General features: G+C 40.1%; 1 protein-coding gene across 1 annotated transcript; it reads left to right on the top strand.

Annotated features, from left to right (window-relative positions):
- Positions 1-1,712: 1,712 nt before the first annotated feature.
- Positions 1,713-19,708, top strand: LOC306700246 (lysophosphatidylcholine acyltransferase 1; the record flags this gene model as incomplete). The annotated part of the gene is made up of 14 exons (XM_079165203.1): positions 1,713-1,835; positions 8,248-8,387; positions 9,350-9,564; positions 12,008-12,120; positions 12,346-12,406; positions 12,965-13,023; positions 14,916-14,950; positions 15,926-15,980; positions 16,326-16,408; positions 17,033-17,158; positions 17,850-18,003; positions 18,513-18,611; positions 19,096-19,237; positions 19,476-19,708. The coding sequence occupies 14 exons, from the start codon at positions 1,713-1,715 to the stop codon at positions 19,706-19,708; spliced, it is 1,638 nt and encodes a 545-aa protein (XP_079021329.1).
- Between the last annotated feature and the right edge of the window lie 1,173 nt (positions 19,709-20,881).

The following is a 20,881-nucleotide window of genomic DNA, read 5'->3' as shown; positions in this document are numbered from 1 at the left end:
ACGCAAGGACGAGGTGAGCTGCTGGTCATGTCTAGTTGTATTTATTGTGCATTTGTGTGCAAACACATAACACTTTAGTTGTAGCAATGGTTACCAACTGCAACAGCGTGTGGCTGATGTTGTTTTCACCTTGCGAGTTTGTGTGTGTCATCATTGTGAAATGTGGTTCTGGACACTGTTATGGGAACTCCCACAGAAGTGGTTCTGAGTACTTGGCTAGATGTTTATATCTCTGTGTGTCTGTGGACATCTTTTGTCACAATGAAAGCGTCACAACTGTGCAAGATGCAGTCATGAAACTTTACAGGTGTGTAGCTGACATAAAAATGAAGGCCGAAATTGAAAGTTTCGCTTTCGATTGACTTCCAGCTTGTATTATTTCCTGTGAGCACAAAACAGTTAAGCACAATACTTTGTATTATATTACCTGCCAAAATGGTTACCAGTTAGAGTAGTTTGTAGGGTATACTATAAAGTATTAGTAAACGGTGTGCCATTGGGACACAGCTGTGTGGTATTTTCAGTAAAAGAGTTCAGTCCAAGGTTAGACCCTCAGTTTTATGAATGGCACTAAGCTGGCATAGCAGGCATAAGCGAGTATCTTGTAACAAGTAAGAATAGTGACTTAGGGAGGTTCACACACATTTTTTTTCTTGAAGATGGGTGTGATCCGAGCAAGGGTATCCAAAGTTGGCCCCCTAATTTGATTTTATTGGCCTAATTTGGCGCCATGGCTGATGTGATCCCATCGCAAGATGGCCTCTAGTTAGTTCATGTTTTCAATTTCTGAGAGGAATTATGCTTGGAATGACAGTATGTTTGTTTGTTGTTTTATTATAGGAATGAATGGCAGAGATACAGTACTCTACACATGCTGTATTGCAGTAACATACAATTTGTTTCCCAGTAGTCTGTTGCGTCTTTAATTATAATAGATATTATTTTCTCATAAGTTCCCTCATAAGAATGTGAAACAATGTGGGAACGTGCTGACAGAGAATAAAATAAATGTACATATTATACATGTACATTTACTGTAGCTTTAGGCTTTATGATCCGTTTCCCTTTAAGATTAACATCTCAGAAATTCACAAAAGTATAATTGCAGTTAGTTGCAGCAATGCTTACAGTAAACATTATCAAGAAAAAAGAGTGTGTTTTAATCCAGATGTGTTTATTGTAGGGCTATTGTATTGCATTGTGAGCCTATTTTGAACATGTTTCATATTTTGTCCAGGCCCCTGGCCAATAGTAGAAATGTATCGCAAATATTACAAATCTATGGTGTATTTTACAAATTACGATATTTTGGACAGTTATGAAGGCAGCATCTTCTTGGCACAATGATGTAGATCCGAGGATGTGCTACGCATGCGCACTGTCAAAAGAGCATAATCGTGGCTCCGTTAGCATCCAGAGCTAGCTGACTGGTTGGGGAACACGGTGTGGAGGAAGGCGCTCTGCGCACTGTAGGCAGAAATATATCGGCGACTTCAAATATCCCCAGCTAATCCTTGAGCTAACCATTATCCCTCCATGCTTTGCGGGAGAGGAAGATAACTCTGCACTGCCACCTCAATTAGCCACCGTGCAAGACTGATAAGGGAAACTGCGTGTTTTGCGTGAGGAGACTACCTTTAAGGCAGAATCAGTTTCTGTTTGCAATATTGAGAACTGAGCTTCAACCTCGACCAACGTGACCTCGTCTAATAATGAGGTTACCGAGTAACAGACAGTGTGTGATGGAAGGAGATGGAAAGAAGATGGACCAAGCGCCTCCGTTTAGAAACCCTTTTGTGCACGTCTTGAAATTCACCCCCCTGGAAAAGGCAAAGGTAACGTTAACGGTAAAATGATGTTTGCAGCCAAATGACATTTTCCTCTACAGCTACGTTAACATGTTGCTGTCGTAGTTTGCAGAACATTAACACTTAAGTGCGGCACCGTGGAGAGGCTGTCACCATCATTTAACTTGGCAGTTTTTTCCTAAATTACAGGTAGTCAGCTGAGCTAGTCTTAGCTAGCTTGCTAACAGCAGCCACATACATGTTGCTTTCTATCTCCTGTCTTGTTTGGTTGCTGCCTTGCTTAAATACTGCTGGAAAGGGCTGAGCGTTTTTCTTTTAAAAAAATTGACGTTTAGCTACCGCAACGGCATGCAATGCACACATGAGTATACAACATAAAAATCAACACCTCTCACCCAGGAATCCGCTAACAATCCATTAGGATGTAATAAAGCTATTTTAGTACGGCCGTCTGTCCAGGATGGGCCTAGCTTGTTGCACTGGTATCATAGCTATCAGAAACGAGCATTTTGTGTGATACCCTTTACCGTGATTTCATGATTTCTTTTAAACGTGCCGTTAGTTGTAAACACGGTACCGTTTTTCTGTTCATGCCTTTGGTGGTTATCACGGTGCGTCCCACTGAACCAGCAACCAACACGTGTGGATATGGAGGGCTGGAGAATGGGATGAAAAACTGACAGTCATGTTACATCTCCCCCTTATTTATAAGATATATTGTTTTGCAATTGGACGCCTGATTAAAATGTTACAATTTTGCAACATGGAGCAGATATGCAGGCAGTTCAGCTATCCATCATTCGTGTTGATCATCTGATAGTTATCAGGCTTTCATGCAAAAAGGTGTTCACTTGCAGGCTACTTAAAGCTTCCAGACACAGGTTTGATATATGTTTGTGTTCTTGTGAGCATCACATTATCTTGCTCTTTCAAACTGCGGCTGTTTAGAAATTGGAAGGCACATGTGGGACCTTTTGCTCACCTCATATGATCTCTTGTGACGGCAACATAGGGATTCAGATGAGGTTTTAGAGACATTTTTAGTTGTTGTCCATGTCCATTGTCTTAAGAAGCTCTGTTTCCTTCCTGCACACTATATACTACTTCTCATCATGTTTGAGTATGTAGTACATTAACATCAGAGAAAGTAAAAGAAAAAAAGTATAACTATAGATGCCAGCATGCATTTTAAAAGTGTTTGATACGAGTGCATTGTTCGTGTACTCTTATCACCCGGAGCTCTAAGGGAAAGAAATACATACATGTATTAAATATTGGCCAAACCAGTTTCCTTCTCTTCGTAAAGCTTCCAAATTTGAAATTGGCAGCAGCTTTCCAAAGTTCTGCTTTTGATTGACGTCCAGCAGTACATAACAGTTAAGCACAATCATTTATATTATATTACCTGCCAAAATAGTTACCATATAGAGTTGGTTGTAGGGTATACTATAAAGTGTTAGTAAACGGTGTGACATTGGGACACAGCTGTGTGGTATTTTCAGTAACAGAGTTCAGTCCAAGGTTAGACCCTCAGTTTTATGAATGGCACTAAACTGGCATAGCAGGCATAAGCGAGTATCTTGTTACAAGTAAGAATAGTGACTTAGGGAGGTTGACACACGTTTTTTTTCTTGCTCCTTTGACACAACTATTTACCTGCCAGTGTGGTGGATAGCCATCCGATTTACTCCTCAAAGGGACAATCTACCCACATTTTTGCGCTTGGCGGATGTCAATATAATTACTGTAATAAAACGTGTTCGCGGTTTTGTTTCGTATGTATTTCATGATTGGCCAGAGATGGATAATACTGTATTGTCTCCAATTTATTTTGAGAAGTAAATCAGTTTTGGCTATATTATGTTTGCAATATCCTCGATATTTCCCACTAGAAAGGATTACAGAAACAGATGAATTTTGTTTGATTAACCCGTTCAATGAGAGTATGCTTGGAGTTGCATCATAAAGCTACGTTACTGCCTGTAAGAACAGGCTAAAGTCCCGAAAGCTTTGAGGCTGTAGATAAATTACAAACAATCCTGTTTCTAATAAGCCAAATTGGCGTTGTTGCTCACAGTGCAAGAGTCTGTGCAGTAGAGGCTACGATTGCTGGAGACTTTTTTTGCTAATGTTTGACTTGAAGTTGACCCAAATCTTGGAGCAACTGTGGAGACTTGCAGATTCTCATTAGTAGGCTCTATTATAATTCAGTTGCCTGACCTTTCAATCCATATAAAGATGCTCTTGCAGTTTTGCACCTTGATGAGCTAATTAGTTGATCACAGAGTTGATTAGCATGGACCTAACATGAGAACATATTTCAGGGTTTTAGTTGCCGATTTAGGTGCATCAGCAAATATTCCTGTCCTAATCAAGCCTTAAAGCCTACAAGTTGGTAATGTGTCAGAGTGCAAGTTGCTAATGTTTAAGTTGATTTAATTCCCATCTTAGGTTAGACGAGCCTAATTTACAATCTTTGTGTGATTTATTGGGGAACCCCAAAAATACCTAAATCTGTTTAGATCCTGCCAAAGCAGCAATGAGTCAATAGCTTATTCCCACACTGTAAATAACAGTATTTAACTGTTACAGTAACGGTAACAAACAAACAAAAAGGTTTCGGGATTCCGAGGTGGAGAGAAGACTGTTACCATTGGAGTAATGTTGTATATTGATTTATCTGGTTATGCAACAGTCTCAGTGTAAAACTGATTCCTCGAAAGATCTGACTTCCCTGCAGTCAAATCTCCGGCGGGAGGTGGAGAGCTCAGCGCCCGGCAGCAGCGGCTCCTCCTCCTCCGGCCAGGAGCAGCGCTACGCCTCGCTGCTCCGCAGGTCCCAGCTGGGCGCACTGACCCCACGCTGCTGGAGGCCCAGGTTGTATTGCTGGGTCCCTTGGAGGAAAGGGAGGCATAGGAGAGCCAAAACCAGGACTTCTCAGGGCAGAATGTCAGACCTTGCTGCAGTAAAATACAAGCTTTTCTAAAGGGAATGTGGTGCTCGGAAACACTGCAGCTTTTGTCCACAGGGACCGCCAAAATACACACCAAATGAAAGTTCCTCTTTTTAACTTTAAAGATTATACCTTTTTGAAATTGACTCATGACTTCAATACACCACGGGAATCACACTGCATTCAATTTTGACATTTCACACAGAGCAGCAATTGCAACCTTCCTACAAGTACAATTAACAAACAACTCAACAACTGCAAAGCAAGCCAGCGAAATATAGACCCATAAACACAAAACACTCGTACATAAACACTCGTACAACTCATAACGCATACAAACTCTCAAGAGCGTTTTACACAAGACTGATCCTTTCAAGCCATAACCACAAAACAGACAACTGTCCCCAGTATGTCTGTCCGGATGAGTTAGCCGCCACTACGTTGCGTGCATTGTCGTAGACACAGGGAAGTTCATACACATGTCTCTACTACCAATACAAAGGTTACAGTTTGATTATTTTTCTTTTTTATTCACTGTTCCAGTATCCATTTAGTCAAAAGTATAAGAAAAGTAGGATAAAGGGCTATCGGCTACATGAACGGCATTATGCTTAGAAAAAGCAGGATACACTTTTAGTTTACACAGTCTCTAAACTTTGGTTGCATATTAATAGTTAAAATATAGACTGGTCTTAACCGTTCAGGGTCTTCTACTTCAGTGCAGAGATAATATCAGCAGACCGATAACATCTGGTTCACGATTGACTGCAATTGCTGCTTTGCATTTCGTCAGTAATACCGACATAAAGCTACACTGTCAACAAAGAGTAGACCTCTGCTGTTTTTTTTAGATTTACAGTATTGTTATGATATAGGCTCTTCTTGGCAGCTATTGTACAATTCCCAAGTTGCATAATTCAAGATGAGTGTTTATTTTGTTTTCACTCTCACTCTTAAGACTGTGACAAGCCTTATTGCATTAATTGAAATATGCTCTGTAGAACAATGGCTGAATTCACTCCAGCTCCTAAAAAGCCTCTCTGCTTTTGTTGCATTGCCTTTATTTTAAATCTTAGTGACATTCATGCATTCTCATGCTTTGGGTCTGAATAAATCTTTTAACAAATGCATTATACAGTGGCTCTCAAGCATTCCTGGCAAGGCCCATTTTATCATCGGAAGAAAGTGCCAGTTGTTTTTTCTTTCTTGTGCAAAACTGTATACTTCACATTTGTATAAAAAGAGAGCTTGGCTATGTATGTTAGACATATATAATTAATTCATGTCTTAAGAGGATCTTTGGGAAAATAAACAGTTTGGAGTACTATGAAAAGAAAGAGAATCTAGGGTGGTGTGTCACTGCAATAACCGATAAGATTAGTGTTTAATTTAAATTTGCGACTCCCTCGTACAACAAAACAAATCTATAATGTAGATAAAACCATAATGATGTAGGACAGGGTTATTTCACAGACCAGGGTTATGTTTTGGGCAAGGAAAATATGTTCAAAAGGTGTTCCTGTAAGACTACATCCACACTAATATGTTTTCGTTTTAAAACAAAAAAGATCTCCGTCCACACTGGCGTTTCGGCATCGTGCAAAAATGATTTCAGTCCATACTAGCAAGCCTGAAAACGGGTATCACATGACTATTCACGTACACTGGGCATGCGGGTGTAAGCAGGAAGTACATTGGAGTGTTATAGTAGTCTTTGTTAATAAAGGTTGTGCTTGGTACCCAAGATCTTCCTCTAAAATCTTCCTCTATAAACTTAAACAGACAAATTTCGTGGAAACTTATTTTTAAAACTTAGTTACAACGCTGCAGGTCTTGCTCTATCGCTCTCTCTCACACACACACACACATCAAAAATACTTCAAAATGAACACTTACAAATCTAAATCTTACTAGTTTATGGGTCAACACATGTCTCTCAGTCATTTCCTATTCATTTCCTTGTTGTCTGCTCTTACACTCGTAGCTCTGCTGGTGGCTGACGTCCCTGTCGCACTAGAGAACATTTATGCTTTTGTTCCTTTACAGTTTCTGTGTGGACTTCACAATAGTTGTGGCGAACAAAATTAGCATTAATTAGAAAAGGGTGGACCCTTTGGTTTTGTGTCCATCACCCTCCTCATAGCCACAAACCGTGACTTCACATGTGATGTAGGGTTGATAATGTTGCTGGACACAATCGCTCCAATAACAGCTTACTTCCTTCGCATGTCGGCAGTAGTAGAATTAGAAAAATGATGAATTGAATTGCACAACAGCTGCTAGTATAGACAACAGGGTCAGCAACGACTGTAATTAGTTATCCATGTTGAATTAACCATTGGTAGTCGATCGATAATCAAGGCTATTTGTTTTCTTCCGTAAAAAGGGTCATGTGATAGGGACGTGACAAATCAGGGAAGGACACGTCGTGACTGCTAAGTCCTAATCAAGTAGCCAACACCTGTCTGTCATCATTTTCAAACTTCTTCGGTTGCGCCGTCCACAATAGGAGGTAACCCAGGACTTTTCAAAGGTATCGGTCCTCGGGAGCATTTTTAACTTATCCGTTTTCAGTGCTCTAAAACTCCGGCCTAGTGTGGATGCTCAGTGTAAACATAGCAAAAGATATGCGTTTCAAAATGGAAATGTAGTAGTGTGGACATGGCCTAAATCTAATCTCCAATTGATCTCCAAAATGTGCTGCTTATTGTCAGTAGTTAAACAAGCAGGCTTTAAATGTATTGATTTAAATTGACAATACTGTCAGACAAGAACTCTCCCCGGATAAGACAGTGCAGATAGACTTCATGCTGCCCAGTAGTGGTTGCTACTAAGACAAATATTGACAGAAGATAAGCGCTGCAATCAGGGAGTTATAAAAAAGCTGTAAACGGTCACCAGTAGACCAATCAAGAATGAAGAACAAATGTTTATATGTAACATTTGCATGCTTAGGTGGTATACAGGCTATATTGTGACCCAAGACACACCATATGGTCTAAATTGTCTAGTACAGGCCATGCTGCAGGCCTGCTGCCCTCTGTACTGGGTAGGACAGAGAGCTTCTTTACATGATGCTAGTTAAACTACTTGCACTGTTCTGTTTTTCTCTTTACACCAGATGCTTATAATTAATTGCTTCTCATAAGACAAAGCCATCATTGTTGTCTGATGGGCTTTCTGTTATTGTGCTTTGTTAGATATGTAATAAAATCAGCTCTGTTCTCTCATCTTTTCTTCCTAGAAAAAGTGTAAACACGCCGGTGTATTTTTAGAGATCGATTGATGCTTTTTGGGTACACAGTTAAAACTTAGCATTTATTGTGAGGCAAATGAAAAAGCCATCGAGTTGGAGTCAACGACAACTTAATGCTGCAAAGACTAATGTCAAAGTGTGACTGTAACAGCGCCAAGATGACTGATAAGACATGTGTATTGTTGAATTTGTTTCTTTAACCCTGTTCTCGTTTTCTCAATCTCTTACAGATTGCATTTATGACAGTCACACTGTTCCCCATCCGTCTACTCATAGCTGCATTCATGATGCTGCTGGCCTGGCCTTTTGCCTTCCTGGCCTCAGTAGGGGGCTCAGAGACCACCGTGGAACCCCAGTGCCTCTGGAGGAGGTGGGTGCTTTGTTATGGATTTGTGTCTGTTTGTTTGGTGATTTTGATTTTTGTTTTGTTTTATGTTGTGCAATGGGCCCCACATATTAATTGCACTGTAACAATATGTCTCTAGGTGTCCTTCACACTTTGATTGTAGGAATGCAACTGTGACAAGGGGGCAGAGTTTTTTGTTACAATGTAATGTTGCCCATCTCAGTTTATTCTGAATAATTCCGTTGTTTGACCCCTCTGTCTCAGTCTTGTGCTCCAGATTGCCTGATTGTGTAATAGTCTGTCTGAGAAACTCCCACAGCTATAGGTCTCTTCTTGCATGCAGTTGAAACATGTCATATTTTCATAGGATACTTGGGTGTAGATGATGCTTATAATTTAAGAGTGTGTGTGGGTTGGTGAGAGAGGTTTAAGGAGAAGAAATTGATTTTTTTTTTTAAACACATTTTTATAATATGTCTAGTTGGGCTTGAGCATGCAAACCAGTCCTACGTTGTTGTTTTTTCTTTTGCAGTTTTGCACATTTTTAACTTACCATTCCCACCCGGTTCTTTTAAAACGTTCATATGACAATGGCTATTATCTGGCCTATTTTAGTGCTAATGCCAGCTACTTAATGGCATTCTTAGCAAATCCTCGACCTTGGCCAGGATGTCAATTGGTCTGGTGTGATGACAGTTTAGCTTATGACTTAAGTTGGCCTCAAAGAAGGAGGCGCGTCCAGTGGGGAAGAGGCAGAACAGAGTCAATGGGGTACAGAATGTTAAAAGTGTTATTTCTTACTGTCTTACAGACTCACTGAGCCTATTTATTTGATACCACAAATGAATAATAACCCCAGCTCGAATCTTCTATTCCAAAGATATCATGACATTGGACGTATGCATCTAGAATACTATACATGTTGGAGATGTTATCCCCATCTGCAGATGAAAAGTGCCCCTCACACATGCATTATCTTGTTCCAGACTGGTGGACATAATTCTGAAGATCATCATGCGGGTCATGTGGTTTGCGGGGGGTTTCCATTGGATGACTGTGAAAGGGCGAAGGGCAATGCCTGCAGAAGCCCCCATCCTCACCCTGGCACCCCACTCGTCTTACTTTGATGCCATCCCAGTCACGATGACAATGGCTTCCATCGTCATGAAGGCCGAGAGCAAGGATATACCTCTCTGGGGCAGTAAGTAACAAACACATACAAGTCTAATATTACTGTCATTGTTACTTCTATGAATATGACCTATGTTGTGAGAGAATAATAAAGTTATCCAATCTGAAAAAAGAAGATCTGACTTTCATGACAGCATCACAACATTTGAGAATCTCTATGCATATACACAGGTATAACTGAAACTTGTTCAGCCACATATGGGTTCCAGGGAAGGTTAAGTATATACAGTATGCGCCCTGTTAATTCTGGAAATCATTCTGACTATTCAACCTTCTACAGTGTTGTTACATAGTCCTAATGGTATTGTTAAAACCATCCATAGCATGAGGAAGCAGAAATCAAATTCTCCGGGTTATCACAAGAAAATGACTCCTTCTAACTCATAACATTGTTAAAATGCTATGGATCTAATAATCATAGACATAATAAGACATCATTGGCAATTCATACCTTTATTTGACATTATTGACAGAATTGGTAGCTGGCCCACTTTTAAACCTGAACCAGAAATGGCCTTGCTCAGTTCCAGATCCTATTAACTAGATTGCAAGTTCAGTTACCTTTTGTAGTTGCCAGGTAAGGCATTTGTTCTTATGCCCCTGGCAGCTGGACATGCAGTGAAAGGCCTAGCTGTGTGTTATTTGAGCCTTCCTTTCTCCTCCTGCTCTCCCTACTAAGTCTAATTGGCCACCTATTTATCTCCAGGCTGAGTGAACCTTGCCAAGTTACCGCAGCCTTACTTGCTTGCATTACAGGATTAAAACCATATTTGGACATATTTGCTTATAGGCTTGTCTATTTTGTCAACATGATGTTTTGAAGAAACCAAAGTTGCATAAACAATGATTACATCTTACATCTTCAGGACTCAACAGTAGTATTTTTGGTTGAAAGGTGTAGTTTGACTCACACTGGCCTTGCAGTAGGAACCAGGCCCCAATGATTGGTCAAGCAAGTGGAATCCAGAATAAGCATTAAGGCCTGATCAGCCACAGTGACGTATGGAGTGTCTCTCAGGGTACCAGCTAGAGCCCTAATCCCTTCCTTTTGGCAGACAGCTCACAGTTGGAATCGATTTCTTCTTTCCATGGCCTAACTCTCTTTCTTTCTTCATTTTTATGTTTTACTCTCAATAACTTGTTGTGGATCTCCCTTTCTATTTGACTCTCTGCCTCAGGGCTACCAGAAACATTGCTTTTCTAATTGTATGTATTGTTAAAGATGGAATGTACGAGAAAATGCTTCCTGAATCAAAATAAAACTTTTGCAAATCTACCTTGAATATTCAAACCCAGTCTTTGTCAGATTAGTTCCTCTTTTATTTCCTTGTAAATGATGCCTTAGTACTTTATCGATGCTTAACAGACGCCCTCGATCTTTGCCCTGCAAATTGTACACTATGCGAATATTTTACACCAGGAGTTTTCCTCTTATAGTGCATGGATTTTGTGTTCGTTGCATTACTCTGTCTGACCTTTTTAAGAAGGTGTTCTTGCTCCAATACAGTCATGTGGCTGTGCTATGGGAAGTGGAATTAACAGTAGTGGTGTCACTCCAATGAGAAAATGTGTCAGGCTGACGCATTGCATGGCAGTGGTATAGTGGTGAGTGTTTCACTCAGAACAGTCATAGTTAGAAATCAGGTTATTGCAATGGTGTCTTTGTTGTAAAATAGTCTGATTCGACCTTCTGAGGCAAATACAGTTTGGCAATAGATGCAACAAAATACATCACTTCATACAGCGCATTAACAAGGGAAGTAAGTCAATTGAAGAAACTGCAGTAAGCACTGACCATTACTTTTTTTCAAAGTTTGAAATCATTTAAAGAGATAAGAGTCTTAACTTCAATCTTGGCCTGCGGATTGTTCAGGACCAAGGGCGGAAGGTGGAACAGGCTTGTTTTACCAACTTCTGTACTCATAGAAGGCCGTTTAAACTGAAGCCATTTGTGCAACCTAAGAGTATGACTGCTTTGCAAAAGTAATAACTTCCATCTGAAGAAAGTGGGAAATTTGTCTGCGATGCTCTTATGGATATAAGATATAGACTGTACCAGCGATTTAACCTATGCAAAGTGAGGGATGACCATCCTGCAATGTCCTATAAGGTACAATGATGGGTCCTGAAGCTAGAATTACAGTGAAGTGTTTGCGCTACTGAATCAGACTGATATATGTGGATTTAAAAAATATTTACCATTTAAGGCAATACAGATCATATAGCCTGTATCACCAGGTTACATCAAAAGGTCTGGCTGAGGTTTTGCAAATTTAGCAAATTCCAGTTAAAACCAGATTTAAGAGCTCCCCCTTCTCCCTCAACTAAAACACTAAATGCATATAATGCAGAGAAGCTGTAGTTGCTTAGCTGTCAAAACAAATAAAAAAAAAGAATTAAGGTTTCTGTATTCATTTGCATTTTCTCTACTCTGTCTGCTTTCTTGCTTCTAGCTTTGATTAAGTACATCAGGCCAGTGTTTGTTTCACGGTCAGACCAGGACTCCAGAAAGAAGACTGTGGAGGAGATCAAACGCAGAGCCCACTCTGGAGGGGAATGGCCTCAGGTAAAGAGATGGACATTCTTCTGCACACATGTGAATGTGGCTGTGGACACACGTACACATAACAGGAACTGATTTTAGCATCAATAGACTTTATTTCAAATCTTTACCGAACTGCAGATAATAATACAAAAAATGATCCATTATGATTTACTGATACATTGGGTTTGTTGTAAAAAACATTGTCTTTTTTTTTGTAATTTGCAAACCATTCCTTCTTTCCTACAGATAATGATTTTTCCAGAGGGAACGTGCACTAATAGATCCTGCCTAATCACCTTTAAGCCAGGTAAAGCTCTCCCATCATAATGTTTCTTCTTATTCAGCTTTCTTCTCTTTTTCTTTCTTTGAAGTCATGCTTCCAGCTCGCTAGCATGCACTGACATTTCATACTCAACCTAGTGGGAATATTGATTTATTGTTTGAATTACATTACACATTAACTTAACGTCAAATGTAGCTTTAAGTGCGATGTGTGGTCGTATAATCGAGCAATAAGAACTAAAATCCTAGTCTGCCTTCCAAAGGTTTGAAATATGATGAAAAAGTTTTAAGTTAACCTCACGTTTACCTTTTGATAGATTTTCTGTAAAGAAGAACTCGCATAAGATGAACACATTTGTAATGGGAAAGAAATAGGGTTGGGTGATTGGCTGTAGCTAAAGCTGATGGACTTTATTCGGTAGATGTTTGAATAACCAAATAAGTGCATTGGTTCCACTGGTGTTTTCAGTGAGTCCACCTTTTCAAATGTGCAAATTCTAATTTGTGTGCTCTTGTTTGTAATTTGTTGTTCATGCTGGTATGTCAAATTGAAATAAATTGTTTGTCTTTTTTACTCTTGCAGGGGCCTTCATCCCAGCTGTACCAGTGCAGCCTGTGGTGATTCGTTACCCTAATAAACTGGTGAGATTGTTAATGGATATGTTAGTAACACAGCTAAAAAATCTGAAACTTAATATCGAAAAGATAGTGGGCGGATTGTGAGTGACTCCCGACCTTTCTCTTTATTCACAGCTTAACTGTGTGATAAAATGCAAACTTTATTGGTGTAACCTCGGTTTCCCTAAAGATGAATCGGTAGCCCAACACCTACTCACTGACTCCCATCAACCACCTTCTATTGTCTGTTCTCTGATTTATTTGGCAGATAGTTGCCTATTATACAAACTATACACTTAAGGGTATGTATCAGGTACCCCAACTAAATCAACATACGAGAAGTGCATGTTATGCAAAATATCACATTGAATCCTAATTGTGGTAGTGCTAGGAGATTGGATTACATCAAGGACCTGCAATACTAAAACGTTAGCGCTCTTTGTTAGTTCTGTGAGGAATTTGCACGAGCCATATTGTGTGTGTGTCTGTATGCATGCTATGCATGCCCCGTAGCCCGCTTGGCACCCTATCAGAGTCTCACGCAGTGGGTAGGTAAAACTCTTGCCGGTCACATGGTGGGAAGCAAGGATATTTCAGTTATATATAGTATCCACGAAGGAGAACATGTTCTGCATAATGGAGAAAGATCAGCGAAGTCAGCAGACTCACACAGGGTACTTTGAGATCCACCTTCAGTCAACACTTGGTGTCATGGTCATACTTTGTCATTTTGTGTAGCTTTAGGTTCGGGTTAGAGAGCGATATTGTTCTAATATGGGGAAAGCGGTGCACACTTTTAGACTTTGTCTCTCCTGGAAGGTGTTCATAGTGTTGCACTTGGTTGTTCATGTGAAAAGTGACAAATAAACAACAGCTAGTGAAATAAGTTCAAACCCTGACTCCTTCCTCAGCTTCACACAGCATGATTTGGTTATTAATGTCTGTTTTAGAGATCGCCTGACACAGACTGTGGCTATTGGTAATTATGCTGAATTTGCCCTGTTAAAGTTCTGGATGCTCACTTGAGGCTGAGTTTGTCCTGACATTCCGTGTCCAATGATGGACTCTTGGTTACAAAATGTCTGGCAGGCCGAAGAGGCTGATTCAGTTGCAGTCATTTAAGTCAGAATGCAGTGAAGTGTACAGAGTCACTTTCTGATAGCCTCACTGGGAATCTGGTTAATCATGATATGACTTTGAAGGCAAGTCCAATGCATTGCTCAGGCTTGTTAGTGAGGCTGTGGAAACCCAACTGAGGACATTGTGAGAAGGACATTGTTTGGGGATCTCCTTTTTTACTGAAAGAGGAAGTGCGTTGTTGTTCTGCTTTTGAGGTCAGTTGCAGAAATCACAAATGTGGTTGCAAACCTTCAGTTTAGGCTATTGAAATCAATAGTTAAATAATTAACACATATATTTAAGTATAAAAGTGCTAAGTCACTGTTAGCATGCACTACAATAAATCCAGTATTCCCCACTTTTTGCTTTAACCTGGTTTCAAAAACATCAATGGAAATTGGAAAGTAGGTCTTTTAACACAAGTACATTTCTGTAAAGGAAACCTGAACATGTAGCAATGTCAACCCAGAGCTGTGATTTGAAATGTCCAAATTTGTATTTAAAATAATTTCTACATTTTATACCCTTACAAATATGCTAAAACTGGTGTACATGTTCTATAGGAGGTGGCTGAGGAATTGAAACCACTGTATTTGAGCAAGTGCATGTATTTCCTGTCTTACACTGTTCTCTGGCTTTTGATGTGCAAATAAGAATGCAAGCTTTGTCCTCCTATTTAGTGCAAGAAAAGCTACAGCAAGGAAATTAACAATTGATCCAAAAAATGCATCTGGGAAATATTTGAATTTCTTTTTTCTTTTTACTAATGATGTCCTTGCTTCATTTACGTATTACAGGACTCAATCACATGGACTTGGCAAGGGCCTGGAGCGTAAGTACACAATTTCTTCATTTCATATGTGGTGTGCGTCAGTTTCTACGAACTCATAGTTATGGCTGGAGGAAAAAGACTGCCCTCATTATCAGTCTCTGTAGCATCCTCAGAATACTATGTCCTGTTCTGGTTTCGCTTCCATAATTATGGTGGCTCTTTGAATGCAGTCGGCTGTGTTCCCGGGTCACCTGAGCAGAGCTATACGTTTGAATAACTCTTTAAAAGACACGCGCGCACCTTAGACATTCTCCGTCACTCACTCTTTCAAAACTGCACTTAAAACTCACCTATTTAAATCTGCTTGATGCTAGTTATGTATGTTTTTGTTTTGTTTATTACTGTACTAAGTCATCTCTCTGCCTTGTTTATAGATTTTACCTTGCCATGTACGGTGCCTTTTGAGTATCTTTTTAAAGTGGGTTAGGGTTATACAAATAAAATGTATTATTATGCCTGTCAGTGCAAATAAGAGGCAGAATAGGGGCGGTGCTTTGCAGAATGCAGGTGGGGGAAGGAAATAAAATCTGCTAAATGTCTGGCGCACTGGTGCAACCAATTAAAATGTTTAGTCGCACATGACAGATTTTCTTATCCAAAAATGTTGAAGGGAAATTTCCTTCTAAACAGTTTAGGAGGAACACCACATTTACATATGTATTGATGCCTAAATTGTCCAGTCTCTGTCCAGATCCAGATATGTGAAAAGCTGTGACAAGCATACTCTATTAATTAAAGATAAGAATAATTATGAAACTGTGTAATCTAAATTTGCTGAACAAAAATATTTCCTTCTTCCTATGATTGGTATGATGGCAAAAACAATGAAATCTCTGGAAAAAGTGAAGAGGTCCATTTGAAACGCACTGTATATTCTCAATGTTACATCATTTGCCTCATGGACATGGGCCCCAATCAAGGCTCTTTGTTTCTGTAGATGTTTATTGTTGATGATGACGTCTTGTTATTATCCAGGTTTGAAATCTTGTGGCTGACTCTCTGCCAGTTGCACAATGAGTTTGTAGTCGAGGTGAGTGTGAAATTCTCTCTTCATACTTTACTTATTATTGTCGCTGTAGATGATGACATATTTGGTCATGATGCAATTGTAGTATTCCAAATATTTCAATGTGTGCTGTGTGAAAGGATGCTCCTGTTAATTCCATCCTGTTCTTTCTTTTTTAAATCTATAGCATATGCAACAGTACAGACACTACAGACTTTTTTTTCTCTTTTCCTTCTTTCATGAATATTGAATTTAATGCAAGTGGGAATACATTGTTTTTTCATTTGTCCACTATAAATAGAATATTTGTTTTAATGATTGTATACATATAATACAATGTCAATTAATCATTCCCATGTCTCTCTGCAGTTCCTTCCCATCTACACACCCTCAGAGGAGGAGAAAAAGAACCCTGCTCTCTTTGCTATCAACGTGAGACGTGTCATGGCTAAGTGAGTTAATTGCTCACTATATTTGGCAGTTCATCCGTCTGAATGTACAAAAAGCAAAGTTGAACCAAAATAAAAGAAGTATCTAGTAATAACTCTTCACTAACTCTATCACTGCTGTTGTGATGGCATTTTTTTAAATCGGGTACTTATCCCACATATTTGTCAGTTGTGTCTAAACAGAGCAAGAGAGACAAGAGCACACTCACACACAGACAAAGTGCAGAGCAGCAGAATCAATTGTTGACCATCACGTTTAAATAGCTTCAAACCAAACATGTGATCAGATTCTGCTTCTAGCCGTCGACGACCGGCCCCATATCCTGATCGGAGGATTTTGCACCAACCAACATTGCCATCCTCATAAACTTGTCTTATACAGTGCTAAGGTTGCACAGGCTTGCTACCTGTGTCATCATTCTCTCCCACGCTCTGTGCTTCACTACTTGAGGCTAGGGACGGGAAATGTAAGTTCTACAGATGGACAAAAAATAAATTATAAACATTACTCTCAACATCTAAGGAACCATATTGGCTCCAACATTGGCCTTCATGAGCCTTCAGCAAAGTCTGTATTGATTTGCACATACTGATGTCCCGTCATTGTCTCCTCTGTGCCATGCTCAGAGCCCTGGGGGTACCCATCACAGATTACTCATTTGAAGACTGCCAGCTGGCCATGGCAGATGGCCAGCTGAGACTGCCAGTCGACACCTGTCTGCTGGAGTTTGCCAAGCTCGTCAGGAGACTGGGGTGAGTCACTCAAACCTTCCAATGCAATGCTCTCATCAAAGAGAACCAAGTAAGGGGTAAAAAGGTGAGACCGTGGCAAAGTACTCATCAAACGCCACAGGGACCCTGATTCAATTTGTGCGGGCATGGTTTGGATTCCAGCAAACGCAACTGGTCGTATGCACAGGTGGTGAAGGCAGTTTGGGATTGTGTCCTTGTTGCTGCGCTATTAACTTCCATTTGTTGGTCACGTGCCTGCACAGTATAAGATCTGGAGAGGGATAGTGGCCATACATGGTTTGGGTTCTTGGCGAAACTCCTCTCTGCCAAGTGAAAAGAAGCATCTGGCAGCACTATGTGTATTAGTGGAGGCACATGACTGTCTACTCCCTCCCCAGTCCAACACTTGGCAGTGACAAGGACCACTGGCAGTGCAGGGGAGAGAATAGGAGCATAAGGATAGAAAACCCGAGAGGACATGTAAATGGTTTGGACAAAATACGGCAAACACTTGAATAGACTGCAGCCCAACAAACAGTTTCAAAAAAGATATGGTACAGTCTTAAAAAAGGACACAGAAAGAGCGTCTCTGCTGTACTGAACGTATTGTTTTGATGTTTCTTCCTTTTGATTGTGGCTTTTCTACATTTCCTTGTTTGCACCATGGTTAAGTTATTCATTTAAATATGGTTTATTCCCCTTGCTATCCCAGGCTTAAACCCCGGAACACTGAGAAGGTTCTGCAGGATTATGGGAACAGAGCCAGGAAGCTGGAAGGTCAGAAGCTGGACTTGGACGACTTTGCTCAGTTCCTCGACGTGCCAGTTTCCGAGATGCTGCGAGACATGTTCGCTCTTTTTGATGAGGTAAAGACTGTGGAGACTTTTCAATCACGACCATGATAGCTCCACAGTCTTCCTAAGTGGCCACCAGCAAATAACTTTCATCATCATGACTCTCACATTATGTCGTACTTGCTTTCACTGCAAATATAGAACTGAAATACCTCAATTTATTTAAAATAGTTAACTAGAGATGTGTTTGTATATGTATGTAGCAGACAATACTTCAATTTAGGGCAGAATGAACTTCAAGCAGTCAGTTGACAAAGTGCATCTATAAAAATACTGTTAAGAATGGAGGCTGAGGTTCATTACCAGATACTTTTTGAAACTAATCACAGCACCTTGTTTTTCACTCGGGAATACATTTGCAGTATAGTACCCAAACAAATAATAGAGGTTTTATTGCAGCAATGTGTTTATGACCTAAACAACAATCACCCGCAGCTACTGTGACATAAATAGATAAGTAGCCTTGCTCACATCCTCGGTCTTGATCTTTTGTAACGCACAGTTTTCTATTGTTCTTCCAGCATGAAGATAACTGCATGGATATCAGAGAGTACGTGATAGCCTTATCCGTCGTATGCAGACCTGCCAAAACTCTGGAAACGATGAAATTGGCCTTCAAGGTATGTTCCGTTTCAAGCTCTAAGCTTATCGAACCACCAGACAGAATGGAGTTCTCTACGCTTGCTTAGGATCAGCATGACATTTGCTATGTTAAAATGCCACTTACTGTAGGTTGTCTTGTGTTTTGCATAATGGAGTAATACAAATGTTTAGCATACTGACAAGTTTACACATATTTTACCCGACGTACATGCTCAGATCTGAATTTGTTTTTGTGACTGCACGAGAACCAAATGGCTCGAGTTTGAGTAATTTTCATGTTTTCACTTGAATTGCTTTTCATAATTCTTAAAGTTGAGGAAGTTCTGTGACCTTATGGCTCATGAAACCCATTGAATACAGATGTATTATTTAGAGCACCCTCAGTTATTTCAGAAAAAGGGAACCCAATTTCACTGGCTCCTATTCTGACAGCCTTTCAGGGTGGTATGCCTATAGGCAAAGAGATGACACCTGCATTTCTCCCCATTGTATCTTCTCCAGATGTTTGAGGCAGAGGAGGATGGTGCCATCACAGAGATGGAGTTGGCAGTTATCCTGAAGACAGCTTTAGGAGTGACTCACCTCAGCGTGTCACGCCTGTTTACTGCCATCGATCCTGAAGACACGGGGAAGATCACATTTGGTAAGAGATATAATAATAATAATAATAATTCTTAGTTGAATCTTTGTTTTGAACTTTGCTTGGTCATTTAAGCAGTAGTCTTTTTTTCCTGGCTATTTTTTTTAACCCTCTTTTGAGGAGCAGTAGCTTGAACAACCAGGCCACTTCAGTTTTAACTGTAGTCTGTCTCCGGGCATTTTTTAGGCCTTTTGTCTCATGTTGACTTTGCCTCTGGCGCCCTCATGTGGTCTTTCCACAGATAAGTTCAGATACTTTGTGGAGCAGCAGCCAGACTTTGCTGAGGCCTACCTGTACACAGAAAACGCAGGCCTCCACAGCAGCCCGTGCCACGGTCACCGAACAAAGCCCAGCCTGTCTTCCCGGAACCTGCAAGGCACTGCCACCCCCAAAACAGCTAATGGTATCTGCCCCAACTTCAGCCCCAAAGACCATGATGGCACAATAGATGGACTCCTCAAGAAACACAACTAAAATGGTTTGAAAATGAAGTGGGAGAAAACAACAGCTCTCCTGGTGAGAGGGTGTTGTTTTGGGGCCAGAGGGTAGTTAATTACTTGTTAGTTAGTAACTTGTTCAAAGAGTAAGGGACTACATTTCAGTCACCACAACTACAAATATGAAGAAAGTTTACCTTACCCCTTTTCTTTTAAGTATTGTGTCCATAAAACTTCTGAGGTTATTTTCAACCTGGTACAGTTTATTTTGTTATGAATTTCTTTTTCTTTCTTTTTTTTTTTTCACAGCAAGAATCGTCAAAATTCCAAACAATAGCTGTTTCAGATATAATGCTTGAATACTTGAAGGGCAAGCACTTATAAAAATGCCGAGGGGAAATGTTTTTCTGTTCCTTCCAACATAGTGCATACTGTGCGTGTTTGGAGCAAGAAAAAACACGAGCCCTGGACAGTAAAGTTAATTTATTTTCTTTGAAAATTTAGTGTTGGATTCTCTTTGATTTGTAACTTTTCTCTCTTGAATGGTAGCTGCCTTTTTTAAGTGAAAGTGCAGAATGCATGGGCTCATAATGTTCTGAGTAGTATTTATCTAATGAAGGGAGGCCTGAGGGCACCAGTGACATTGTATCACTACTTGGAGGTGTGAAGCTACAGTAGACACATTCGAGGTGAACTCCGGTCTCGGTGAGTTGACGGTCATATTTGCTATCGGCCTGTTACATATACAGTGATATATTTGATTTAGCTCAGGGTTCAGTGACAAAAATGAAAAATGTAACTTGTATGATGTCATCATTTTTGACACTAGCTGGGTTATGCGCATGTATTTTTTTCTTACGATATCAGTACTCTTATGCCCAGTCATTTCTCATGCACATGAACTTCACACATTTCTTTCAGGTTGGCAAATTCAAGTGTCTTTTTTTTTTTTTTTTTCTTGTTGAAATTTCACAACGTGGACCAAAAATGCATTGGGTGATTTAATGTCACCTGTCTCATGTGTACTGTCCCTTTTTCTGTCCTGTGGTATTATGGCTGGAACCGGGAGGGTTACACAATGTATGGTCATTGAAATCATAGTTAGGTGGCTTTGATGGTTATTATAAAGGCAAGGTCATACTCTATTTCTGTCTTACACTGCTACATTTTATTCATTCCTACACAGCGTACTCCCAATCTGTCTGAAACT

The sequence above is a fragment of the Pholis gunnellus genome, assembly GCF_910591455.1.
Source record: "Pholis gunnellus genome assembly, chromosome: 8".
NCBI lineage: Eukaryota > Metazoa > Chordata > Actinopteri > Perciformes > Pholidae > Pholis > Pholis gunnellus.
The sequence above is the reverse complement of the archived record's forward strand: the minus strand, read 5'-3'. Positions and strand labels throughout refer to the sequence as shown.